Below are 13736 nucleotides of genomic sequence, written 5' to 3' on the forward strand. Positions count from 1 at the left end.
GACCAAATCTTGGCTTTCCCAGTTCCTAGCTGGGTAACTTTGGGAAAGTTATATAACCTTTCTGTGCTTTAGTTTCTTCATCCTTAAAATGGGGATAAAATGGGATATCTACTTCATATGAAAATGATGAAGATTAGTGAGTTAATATATGTGAGGTACTTAGAACAATACTCTCATAGAGTAAGCGCTATGTAAGTGATGGCTTCTATTACTATTATTATTATTGTTGTTGTTATTAACATTATAGTTCAGGATCATTTTATCCCAGACACCAGTATAGTGGAAAAGCAAGCATATCCCCTATGGGCCAAACAAAAATTTTAGAATTCAGTTTCTTCAGCCTTGACTTGGGTTATGTACTCATCCCCGAACTAAGCACTATGGGCAGAAAAATGGAATGTATTGATTGGTTTAACTTGGGTTACATACTCTACCTTTAGAGACTGATTTAGCTTTACCTGAAGCATATTAGCTGAGAGCAAGGGAGGAGTGGTTCTGTTAATACCAATTCAGAATACTATTGCCACCAAAAAGGGAAGTGGATGCTTGGTGGCAAAAGTGACCCATGTTCATTATAGTGCTATCAGATAGATCGTAATAGGTGATCCTGTTATACTACATTAGTCTTTCTGGGGATGCACCCATTGGGACAGTTCTTGTCTGAATTAAACTAAAAGACAGTTTATATCTTTTAGTGGGTAATATTTGTCTTTTTGAATTGCAATTATGAATGTATATTTTGTGTAAAAACATCAGTTTGACCTCTGGGTTCTTTTGTATTAAAATATTTAAATTTGAGATATATTATTGTTATAAAGTACATTATGTCCTAAAATTCCAGGAAAATACAGTTGAGCCTTAACAACACAGGGGTTAGGGGTGCTGACTGTCCCTTTTCCCCCATATAGTCAGAAATCCACTTACAACTTTTGACTCCCTCAAAATTGAACTATTAATAGCCTACTGTTGACCAGAAGACTTACCAATAACATAAACAGCCTATTAACACGTATTTTATATGTTATATGTATTATATACTGTATTCTTACAATAAAGTAAGAGAAGAGGAAATATATTTACTGTTTATTAAGTGGAAGTGGATCATCATAAAGGTTTTCATCCTCATCTTCACATTGAGTGGGCTGAGGAGGAGGAGGAAGAAGAGAGGTTAGTCTTGCTGTCTCAGGGGTGGCAGAGGCAGAAAAGATAGAGAAGGTAGGAAGGGAGGTGGGAGAAGCAGGCACACTCAATATACCTTTTATTGAAAAAAAAATCTATGTATAAAATTCATGTATAAATGGACCCAGGCAGTTAAAACCTGCATTGTTTAAAGGTGAACTCTGTCATTGTAACTATTTTGCATCAACACACTTATAAACACAAATGCAACATGAGCACTGAAGTTGAAAGCCTGTATTCTTACATATCTAGATGATACAGAATATACTTTTGCTTTTTACTTTTAGCTTATTTCCAAAATATAAATATAGAATCAAAACACTTTAACAGTAAATTGTCTTTTTTTTTTTTTTTGAGATGGACTCTTGCTCTGTCACTCAGGCTGGAGTGCAGTGACGCAATCTCGGCTCACTGCAACCTCTGCTTCCTGAGTTCAAGCTATTTTCCTGCCTCAGTCTCCCGAGTAGCTGGGACTACAGGCATGCACCACCACACCTGGCTAATTTCTGTGTTTTTAATAGAGACGAGGTTTCACCATGTTGGCCAGGATGGTCTTGAACTCTTGAGCTCAGATGATCCACCTGCCTTGGCCTCCCAAAGTGCTGGGATTACAGTCATGAACCACCGCCTGGCCGTAAATTATCTTTTTTTATTTGTTTTGCAACAGTCTCCATCACTCAGGCTAGAGTGCAGTGGCATGATCATGGCTCACTGCAGGCTCAATCTCCCAGGCTCAAGTGATCTCCCACCTCAGCCTCCTGAGTAGCTGGGACTCTAGGTGTGCACCACCACAACTGGCTAATTGTCCCTGTTTGCAGATGACATGATTGTATAAACCCCATCGTCTCCGCCCAAAATCTCCTTAAGCTGATGAGCAACTTCAGCAAAGTCTCAGGATACAAAATCAATGTGCAAAAATCACAAGCATTCCTATGCACCAAGAACAGACAAACAGAGAGCCAAATCATGAGTGAACTCCCATTCACAATTGCTTCAAAGAGAATAAAATACCTAGGAATCCAACTTACAAGGGATGTGAAGGACCTCTTCAAGGAGAACTACAAACCACTGCTCAATGAAATAAAAGAGGACACAAACAAATGGAAGAACATTCCATGCTCATGGATAGGAAGAATCAATATCGTGAAAATGGCCATATTGCCCAAGGTAATTTATAGATTCAATGCCATCCCCATCAAGCTACCAATGAATTTCTTCACAGAATTGGAAAAAACTACTTTAAAGTTCATATGGAACCAAAAAAGAGCCTAAGCCAAAAGAACAAAGCTGGAGGCATCACACTACCTGACTTCAACCTATACTACAAGGCTACAGTAACCAAAACAGCATTGTACTGGTACCAAAACACAGATATAGACCAATGGAACGGAACAGAGCCCTCAGAAATAATACCACACATCTATAACCATCTGATCTTTGACAAACCTGACAAAAACAAGAAATAGGGAAAGGATTCCCTATTTAATAAATGGTGCTGGGAAAACTGGCTAGTCATATGTAGAAAGCTGAAACTGGATCCCTTCCTTACATCTTATACAAAAATTAATTCAAGATGGATTAAAGACTTAAATGTTAGACCTAAAACCATGAAAACCCTAGAAAAAAACCTAGGCAATACGATTCAGGACATAGGCATGGACAAAGACTTCATGTCTAAAACACCAAAAGCAATGGCAACAAAAGCCAAAATTGACAAATGGGATCTAATTAAACTAAAGAGCTTCTGCTCGGCAAAAGAAACTGCCATCAGAGTGAACAGGCAACCTACAGAATGGGAGAAAAGTTTTACAATCTACTTATCTGACAAAGGGCTAATATCCAGAATCTACAAAGAACTCAAAGTTACAAGAAAAAACCCCATCAAAAAGTGGGCGAAGGATATGAACAGATACTTCTCAAAAGAAGACATTTATGTAGCCAACAGACACATGAAAAAATGCTCATCTTCACTGGCCATCAGAGAAATGCAAATCAAAACCACAATGAGATACCATCTCACACCAGTTATAATGGCGATCATTAAAAAGTCAGGAAACAACAGGTGCTGGAGAGGATGTGCAGAAATAGGAACACTTTTACACTGTTGGTGGGACTGTAAACTAGTTCAACCATTGTGGGAGACAGTGTGGAGATTCCTCAAGGATCTAGAACTAGAAATACCATTTGACCCAGCCATCCAATTACTGGGTATATACCCAAAGGATTATAAATTATGCTGCTATAAAGACATATGCACATATGTGTTTATTGTGGCACTATTCACAATACAAAGACTTGGAACCAACCCAAATGTCCATCAATGATAGACTGGATTAAGAAAATGTGGCACATATACACCATGGAATACTATGCAGCCGTAAAAAAGGATGAATTCATGTCTTTTGTAGGGACATGGATGAAGCTGGAAACCATCATTCTCAGCAAACTCTTGCAAGGACAAAAAACCAAACACCGCATGTTCTCACTCATAGGTGGGAATTGAACAGTGAGAACACTTGGACACAGGAAGGGGAACATCACACACTGGGGCCTGTTGTGGGGTTAGGGGAAGGGGAAGGGATAGCATTAGGAGATATACCTAATGCAAATGACGAGTTAATGGGTGCAGCACACCAACATGGCACATGTATACATATGTAACAAACCTGCACGTTGTGCACATGTACCCTGGAACTTAAAGTATAATAAAATAAAAAAAAGAAAGAAAAAAAAAAAGGTGACCAAATAGGAAAAAAAAATTTTAATAGAGACAGGGTCTCACTGTATTGCCCAGGGTGGTCTTGAATTCTGGTCTTGAATTCTGGAGTTCAAGCAATCTCCCGCCTTAGCCTCTCAAAGTGCTGGGATTACAGGTGTGAGCTACCGTGCCCGGCCTATGTTAAATTATCTTGACCAGTGCTGTCTAATAGAACTTTCTACAATGATGGAAATGTTCTATAGTTTATGCTGTCCAATATAGTAGCCACTAGCCACATCTAGCTATTGGGCCCTTGAAGTGTGGCTAGTGCCACTGAGGAACTGAATTCTTAATTTATTTAATTTTAATAAATTTAAATTTAAATAGCCACTGTGGCTACTGGCTATTACTGCTTGGACAGTGCAGCTCTGAATAACATCAAATAAGAGAATGGCTATAAAGTGCCCAGTGTGCTCTATACTAAGCACACAGTAGATGTGAGAGGAGGAGAGGTCTATAGATTCTGTCCTGAAAAGGGTTGGGCCTCACCTAACTGGCCAGAGCAACCTGAGTTAGGCTTATCCCAGGACAATACTAGTAGCTATCTTAGCATGGTAGTTAAGACTCTGTGACATGGCTTCAACTTTCTTCTGCCACTACCTGCCATATATTCTATATTCTAGACCAGGGGTCCCCAACCCCTGGACCATGGACCTGTATCAGTCCGTGGCCCTTTAGGGACTGGGCTGCCCAGCAGGAGATGAGTGGTAGGTGAGGGAGTATTACTGCCTGAACTCCACCTTTTGTCAGATCAGCAGTGGCATTAGATACTCATAGAAGCATGAACCCTATTGTGAACTGCACATGTGAGGGATCTAGGTTACGTGCTTCTTATGAGAATCTAACTGATGCCTGATGAGCTAGGTGGAACAGTTTCATCCTGAAACCATCTCCCTGCCCAGGTCCGTGGAAAAATCATCTTCCATGAAACCAGTCCCTCATGCCAAAAAGGTTGGGGACTGCTGTTTCACACACATCAAATTTCACATCTTTTCTTTTGCACCTGTCTTCATTCTGTATTGAGTGCCTTCCTCTCCCCCACACCCATGAAATGTTTCAGATAAGCTTCTACTAATCCTTTATGTTGCAATACATCATCTTCTCTGAGGCTGTCCCTGAAGCCCTAGGCAGTTATTTCCTTTCTTCTCTGTGCTCTATGTATTTTTCTTTATCAGAATCTGTGCTTCACTCATGCTGTTTAGCTTTTGATCTCTTCCACTGGATTGGGAACTAACTTCCTCCAGGCTTGGCACTAAGTAGTCCCCTTATGAATGCTCAGTTGAATAGCTGGACAGATGGATGGATGGATAATTGATTCTCAACCCTGGTCACAACAGTTTAAAAATATTCCAAAATCAAATTTATTGAGTTATAATTTACATAAAAGAAGATACACCTATTTTAAATGTACAGTTTGACGCATTTTGACAGATGTTATCATTTGTGTAACCACCACCACATTCAAGATATAGAATATATCCATCACCTTATAACGTTGCATTTGTGATTTTTCCCAGTCAGTCCCCAGCTCCCTTCCTGGCTCCAGCTAACCATTGATCTGCTTTCTATCACTATAGATTTGTCTTTTCTAAGATTTCATATAAATAGACTCACAGTGTATACTCCTTTCATACTTAGTATTTTATGGGACAGAGAGATATTAAACACACAAATGTGGTAAATATTAAGGTCAGTATGACAATAAATGCAAGCAGTGCTTGGCATTCTAGAGTCATGGCTTTGCTTGTCTCTTTTCACAGTATACAATTGGACCGTGGATGAGGTGGTACAGTGGCTGATCACATATGTGGAGCTGCCTCAGTATGAGGAGACCTTCCGGAAGCTGCAGCTCAGTGGCCATGCCATGCCAAGGTCAGGAGGGGACTGGGTTTTTCTCTGTTGAGGGTACAGGGAATGGGCTGGAGTGGGCCTGCCTTCAGATTGTTCTGGCCAGTTAAGTGAGGTTCTGCCTTTTTCAGGGCAGCGTCTATAGATCTTGCGTCTTCTCACATCTGTTGTGCACTTGCTATAAAGTATGATGGGCACTTTGTATCCATTCTCTTCTTTAATATTCCTGTCAATCCTGGGAATGGTACTAATAGCTGCCATTTACTGAGTGCTTAGTACATGCCAGGCATTCTACTCAACACTGTATACAGTATCTCATTTAATTCTTACGTCAGTCCTGTAGGGTGGGTATTATTGTATATAGATGATGAAACTGGTTAAGTAACTTCTCCAAGGTCACAAACATGACTAGTTAGAGGCAAAACTGAGATTTGAATCTTGGTATGCATCAAACCCTGTTGGTGTTTCTTTCTTTTTTCTTTTTTTCCTGTGCCCTGAGCAGCTGCCTCTTTTATCACCCGGGAGCCTCAGGGCTCTTTTAGCCTCCCCTGGGTTATCCATATACAGCTTATTTATAATAAAAATGGTACAGAGGAGAGGCTGATTGCCATTGGCCCCAGCCTCATCTCTGGGATGACTCCAACAGCTGTTGTTTCATAACTGTTTGCCTGCTTTACATGCTCAATATGCTAGGGCTTGGGCTGGGAGTGGGAAGGGGATGGAGTACTGCTTGGACTTCTTGTTGTGTCAAACTAGTGCCATATGTCATTCAGTCATTATCCATTTACTTATTCATCCAACAAATATTTACTGGGTACCTGCTCTGTGCGAAGCACTTGTGCTGGGTGCTGGGGATAAAGATGACAACAAGCTGTCCTTGCCCTCAAAGGGCTTACTATCTGGTAAGTGCTGATTATGTATAATCTGTCATCTTATTATGTAGGTGCATCTGGTTTTGAGCTTCAGCAAAGGGGAAAGGGGAAGGTGAAGCTGTTGGAATGCCCACACTTTGCAGTCTCCAGCCACAGAGCTACTGAGCACTGCTGTCCAGGCCTAGCTGAGCTGGCTGTTCCCTCCTCTGCTGCCTGCAGCCTCTTCACAGCTTCTCCCTACTCTGGAGAGAGTAATAATCTTAATGTTTGTACCTCCCTTTATAGAGTGCTTTCCTACATATTATTTCAGTTGATTCTCACAACTCTGGGAGGAAGAGTATCCCAACCTTTGGGTGAGCAAACTGAATCTCAAATATTTTATAATTTATCCAAGCTGGTAAGTGGCAGAGGCTGGGATTTGAACCCAGGTCTGTCTTGTTCTAAATGCCCTGCTTTTTTTCACTGCATCTTCCTCTTGTGCCATGTGGTTAAAGATAGGCTTCCTTTCAATATTCAGTTCAGTTCTATTTTACAAAACTTCACTAAGCACCTACCATGTGCCATGCTCTCTGGTGGGCCCAGAGGACAAAGAGATGCATTAGACCTGACCTCTGACTTTTGAGGAACTCCATGTTTAATGGAAAAGTAGATGATTGACCACTAAGATCCAGGATTTAGGTTTCTTTCTTGCTACCCATAGAAATAGCAATATTGCCTTGTGGATCCCTGGACCATTTTCCTCATGGGGGATATCTTTGGCGTGGATTAAAACTGTAAAGCATAGGATAAGAAGTCAGTTCTCAGGTCATCGGTTCACTTAGTTTTTTTGTGGCTAGAATTACAGCCAAGACCAGGTCCAGCCAGGCTGGGCACAGGTGTAGGGGATGCCAAGCTGTGGCACCTTAGTGACAGCAGGAAGCATGGAGCCTTCAGTGCTTGGGGTGAAGTGAGGGTGGTTCTAGGCCCATCACTAGCTCACATGGTATAATGAGAATAATCTATCAGATTTGAGTTCATTCTCTGGCTTTGCCACTTACTTGTGTGTGACTTTGGGCAAGTTACTCAACTCTAAGTCTCCGTTTTCTTATCTGGAAAGTGGCACTAGGCCGGGTGCAGTGGCTCACGCCTGTAATCCCAGCACTTTGGGAGGCCGAGTTGGGTGGATCACGAGGTCAGGAGATCGAGACCATCCTGGCTAACATGGTGAAACCCTGTCTCTACTAAAAATACAAAAAATTAGCCGGGCGTGGTGGCAGGTGCCTGTAGTCCCAGCTGCTCAGGAGGCTGAGGCAGGAGAATGGCGTGAACCCGGGAGGTGGGGCTTGCAGTGAGCTGAGATCGCGCCACTGCACTCCAGCCTGGGCGACAGAGCGAGACTCCAGCTCAAAAAAAAAAAAAAAAAGTGACACTAATAATGGAACTGAGTTCTTAAGGTTGTTGTGAGGACTGAATGAGGTATTGTATGTAAAGTATCAGTTCAGTACCAGACACACAGTAGTTCAGTAGTTGCTTAGTCAATGTTAGCTCCTTTCTCATTTCTTTCATTGCTTACAAGTAGGTAGCATTCCAGTTCATAGGTTTCTTTGAGAAATAGACTGTAGAAAAGATGACAAAGTTTATTCTCATTAGTCAGACGAACTGCAGCACAAGTGTTTTAAAGAGGAACCCCAAGAACTCCCAGGCTTGTAGGAAGCATCTGATTTTACGTAAGTTTACACAGTAGGAAACTGAGGTCCTGGGGGAGGAACAAAGCAACTTATGATCAGACAAGTGAGTCACTAGTAGAGCTGAAATGAGAAGCCAGGTCTCCTGACCACTCCCACTCCCCATCACAGTGCCTCACTGCGTCTCTTATTGGTGGGCTTGATTGCTTTCCAAGGCTAGAGAAGGAAGTAGCTGTTCCTGCATGCTCAGACAGGAGTATAAATCACACTGTGATGTCAGAAGCTTCTTTTCTAGCTGGGGAAATAAAGCTATGCATCAGAAAAGAGCACCAACCTTATAGAGTAGTATAGAATTAAGTGCTTACTTGTGGGACCTAGACCAGTGGTTTTCAACCTTTCATATCTTTTACCCCCCTCCTCTTATATCCACTGTGTTCCAGCAGAAGAGAAACAAAGTTCCATTTTTCCTAGGTCATTTTCTTGTTTACAGGCTTTCTATTATTAAAGTTATCACTGACAGTATGGGTGGAGGTCATAAAAAATTACAGTAATTTTATTGGAGGTAACTTGTATTGCAGTTACTCAAATACAAGCTAACAGGACTAATTCCATTTTTGTCATCAGTGGTTAATTAAAATTTTTTTTTCCTTTTCTATATTTCATTTCAATAGCACATCAGCAGGTTTATATATAATGACAGTGAGTTTAGATTAGGATAATTCATAAGTCCCAGAATCACTGGGTCATATGACATGACAGTTTGACCTGGGCTGCACAGGAAATGCATTTATAAATGGTAGGAGGTGGGGACAATATGTAGAGGATAAACCCTGGAAGGAGAAGTACAACAGAAAATTTAGTTGGCTGTGGGAATGGTCACAGACACGTAATCCTTAGAGGATAGGGTGCTTAGAAGTTGGTGGATATGGGGAGAGGGCTGAACAAATTCTTGGTAAATGTTATGTGTCCCTCGATACACCCTGTTGAGACCCAACTGGTACAGACTCTGTGTTCTAGAGTGCAGAGGGGAGCAATCACCAAGATCTAGAAGTGTTCCTGGAGGAGGTGGGTAATCCTACCAGGGTCCTTCCTGGCTTTACTGGCAGCGAACTGATCTGCTACTGTTTGCCTCAACAGGCTAGCTGTCACCAACACCACCATGACAGGGACTGTGCTGAAGATGACAGACCGGAGTCATCGGCAGAAGCTGCAGCTGAAGGCCCTGGATACAGTGCTCTTTGGGCCTCCTCTCTGTGAGTCTTGTGTTGAGAAGGGCTACTGCTGTGCCATGGAAACCAAAGCTGTTGTAGTGGATAGGCTAAGGCTAAGGCTCTGGGTCTCCTAGGCACACCTGCAAGATAGCACCTATACTATTTCCACTGGTATTAAGGTATGAAAGAGTCTTACATTTTAGTCCAGACACGTAGCAACATGCATTCATTAAATACTTTAAGGAAATATCTGCATTGTGCCATTGCTGTGCTGGACCCTGTAGGAAGACCTGGAATGAATCATGTTCTGCCCTGAAGGGATAACATGAGTGTTCTATAGAGGTACACAGTGCTTCTGAGGCCCAGAGGAGGGCTAGTGAAGGTATCCTATAGACAAGGTGACATGTTACCTCTGCCTTTAAGGGTGGATAGAGCTTTATTCTATGGAGGTGGCAAAATAGGACATTCTAAGCAGAGTAAACAACCCGAGCAAGAGTACAAAAGCTAAAATATGAAAAGTATGCTCAGGGATAGAAGTAACCCCCTATGGGCTGAAAGCTTTTTAGCTGTTACCTGCTTCCATATTTCATTTCAATAGCATATCAGCAGGTTTATATATATAAATGGTGGGTTATTGTAGACATGTAGAGTGCATGAACTGATTAATGAACATCTTTGTATCATTGAATGACCAAGGAGGACTAAGTGGGTTTTCACTGAAGCAGTAGACACACTCAGGCCTAAGAAAGGGTGGTCTCTTCAGCCAGGGTCTAGTTGAGAGAATTAGGTTGTTCAGTCTCTACAGATCTACGTGGTGGGAACGGCCAGCCTGCCATCCTTTTTCTAATTCTAAGTGAACCAAGGGGGAGCAAAAAGTAGTGAGATTTCTTAGAAAACTATTTTCAACCAAACAGGCTCTTAGGGCCCACTTCCTGCCCTTTGGGAATGGCTGGCCTCGATTTAGGGTGCCAGCAGGAGAATGCTATTGAACCAGGAACCAGTCCAGAGAAGCAGCTGGCAGGCAAGGTCAGAGGCAATATAACATTTCCCTGTCTGTGAATATGGCTTGGCAAATGTGCAAGTTGATGTCTCAATACAAGTGGATCCATACTTTTTGAAAGTATGAAACAGAGCAACCTGGGAAAAGACTAATGTTTCCACTTCCTTTGCCACCTTTTTTTTGTGGAGTGGAGGGTTCTAGGACACATTTTGCTCACCTTCATTGGTAGGTTTTGAATAATGACACAGTGAATGATTCTACTCTTTATGTAAGGCGTAGTCTCTGTATTGAGCAATGGCCTTTCAGTCATTCACTAACCTTTATTGAGCACATTCTATGTACCAGCATAAACGGCAGGGTCCCTGCTCTCAGGTACTTCTGTCTAAATGGAGATAGCTATGTCAACAAATATAGTAAAGTGTCAACAAATATAGTAAGTGTTATAGCTATTATGTAAGTCTTTCCAGAGTTCAACTAGTGGCACAAACTAGGGAGGAGTTTCCTACTGGAGTCCAGGGAAACTTTATGGAGAAAGTAATTCTTGAGCTGAGTCTTGAAAGATGAGAAGTGGCCTTATTAAACTCTCCCTATGTTAACAGCTTACACATCTCTTTGTGTACACCCACAAGAACACTTATACCCAACCATAAAAGCTAGGCTACTTTTGCAAAGGTTCTCCTCCGTCACCACCATGCAAGGGGAAGCTTTCAGCAGCCTGAAAGTCTTCCTCAGCCTTGTAATATATATTATCAAGCTGTATCTGTATCAAAATCAGATTTATCATGTCTGAAAGGGTACAGTAGAAACTGCAGGTTAAAGCAGTCAAGGATTTTATCTGAAAAAATTAGCTAGCATGGGAACCAGAATGCTGGGGACATGGTACTGGGTCCAGGATATCAGAACCAACAAGAGGGGCCCTGGTGGAGCAGGTTGGACTGATACCAGGACAGGGGTATTTTTCTCTTAGGCTTATTGCATGTAGCCCATGTGCTGCATGTGATCTAACTTAAGGAAGGCCAGAGATTAGCAGGAAAACTATCTTCCTGAGATAGGCAGAACACAGATACTGAAGCTAAGAATATACTTCACACTGATTGGGATGGTTATAATAATAATAGTTTTTAAAAATGGAAAACTTGTGTTGGCGAGGGTATAGAGAAATTGGAACCCTGTACATTGCTGGTGAGAAGGTACAACGGTTCAGCTACTGTGTAAAATAGTCTGGTGGTTTCTCAAAAATTAGACACAGAGTTACCCTAGAACCTAGAAATTCCACACTTAGGTATATATGCAAAGAATTGAAGACAAGTACTCAAACAAGTACATGTACATGCATGTTCATAGCAGCACATGCCACAAGAGCCAAAAAAATAAAACAACCCAAATGTCTATTAATAGATGAATAGATAAATACATTGTGGTGCAGTCGAATATTATTCACCTATAAATGGAATGAAGTTCTGATACATGCTACAATGTGGATGAACCTGGAAAACATTATGCTAAATGAAAGAAGCCAGACACAAAAGATCACATATTATATGATTCTGTTAATGTGAAATGATTAGAATAGATAAATCCACAGAGACAGAATGTAGACTAATGGTTGGCAGGGGTTGGTGGGAGGAGGGAATGGGGAGAAACTACTTACTGGGTAAAAAATTTTATTGTAGAGTGATAGAAATGTTTTGGAACTAGATAGAGGTGGTGGTTGCATAACATCATGAATGTACTATATGCCACTAAATTGCTTACTTTAAAATGGTTACTTTTATATTATGTGAATTTTACCTCAAATTATTTTTTAAAAAGCATATACAAGAAAGAATAGATAAATTGGACTTCACCAAAATAAAAGTTTTATACTTCAAGGAACGTACCAAGAAAGTGAAAAGACAACCCACAAAATGGAGAAGGTATTGGCAAACATTTTTCTGACAAGGCTGTACTATCCAGAATACATAAAAAATTCTTGCTAGGTACGGTGGCTCATGCCAGTAATCCCAGCACTTTGGGAGGCTGAGGTGGGCAGATCACCTGAGGACAGGAGTTCGAGAACAGCCTGGCCAACATGGCAAAACCCTGTCTCTACTAAAAAAATACAAAAATTAGCTGGGTGTGGTGGCACATGCCTATAATCCTAGCTACTCAGGAGGTTGAGGCATAAGAATTGCTAAAACCTGGGAGGCAGAGGTTGCAGTGAGCCAAGATCGTGCCACTGCACTCCAGCCTGGGTGACAGAGTGAGACCCTCTCTCAAAACAAACAAACAAACAAAAAATGGACAAAGGATTTGAACATATATTTATATAGTCCACAGTTCAATGGCCAATATACACCTGAAACAATGCTCAACATCATTATCAGGGCAATGCAAATCAAAACCACAATGAGGTAACACTTTTTACCCACTAGGATTTAATAAAAAAGACAGTAACAAGTGTTGGTGAGAATGTGTCAAAATTAGAATAATAGCCCAAAAGTGGAAACAACTCAAGTGTCTGTTAGTTGATGAATGGAAAAATAAATGGTATATACATACAATAGAATATTAATCAGCCACTAAAAGGAATGAAGTACTGATATATGCTACAATGTAGATGAACCTTGAAAACATGCCAAGTAAAAGAAGCCAGTCACAACAGGCCATATATTATATAATTTTGTGATTTCACTTATATAAAATGCCCGGAACACACAAATCCATAGAGACAGAAAATAGATTAGTGGTTTCTGGGGCTGGGGGTGGGGGCAGTGGGAAATAGGAAGTGACTGCTAATAGATATGGCATTTCTTTTTGGGGTAATGATAATATTCTAACATTAATTTTGCCAGTGGTTTCACCACCTTGTGAATATATACAACCATTGAATTGCACATTTTAAGAGAGAGACTTAGAATTTTAGGGTTTGTTAATTATATCTTAATAATAATAATAATAAATATATACATGCATACCTTGTTTTATTGTGCTTTGCCTTATTGCACTTTGCAGATAATTGCATTTTTTACAAGTTGAAGGTTTGTGGCAATCCTGTGTTGATCAAGCTGTTGGTACCATATTTCCAAAAGCATGTGCTCACTTTTGAGTCTCTGTGTCGGAATTTTTAAGCAATAAGTTATTTTTAAATTAAGGCACGCACACGGTATTTTTAGACATAATGCTGTTATACACTTAATAGACTACAGTATAGTGTAAACATAA

At 40.8% G+C, this 13736-nt stretch overlaps 1 protein-coding gene across 4 annotated transcripts in view; it reads left to right on the top strand.

Annotated features, from left to right (window-relative positions):
- The window catches only part of STIM1 (stromal interaction molecule 1), a 223257-nt gene that overhangs the window by 179603 nt on the left and 29918 nt on the right, over window positions 1–13736 (top strand). For all 4 annotated transcript variants that reach the window (XM_030794504.1, XM_012504152.2, XM_030794503.1 and 1 more), the window contains exons 4-5: window positions 5698–5809; window positions 9459–9574. In XM_030794504.1, the coding sequence (XP_030650364.1) occupies window positions 5698–5809; window positions 9459–9574 (228 nt within the window). The remainder of the gene's footprint in view (window positions 1–5697; window positions 5810–9458; window positions 9575–13736) is intronic.

This window comes from Nomascus leucogenys, chromosome 15 (genome assembly GCF_006542625.1).
Source record: "Nomascus leucogenys isolate Asia chromosome 15, Asia_NLE_v1, whole genome shotgun sequence".
NCBI lineage: Eukaryota > Metazoa > Chordata > Mammalia > Primates > Hylobatidae > Nomascus > Nomascus leucogenys.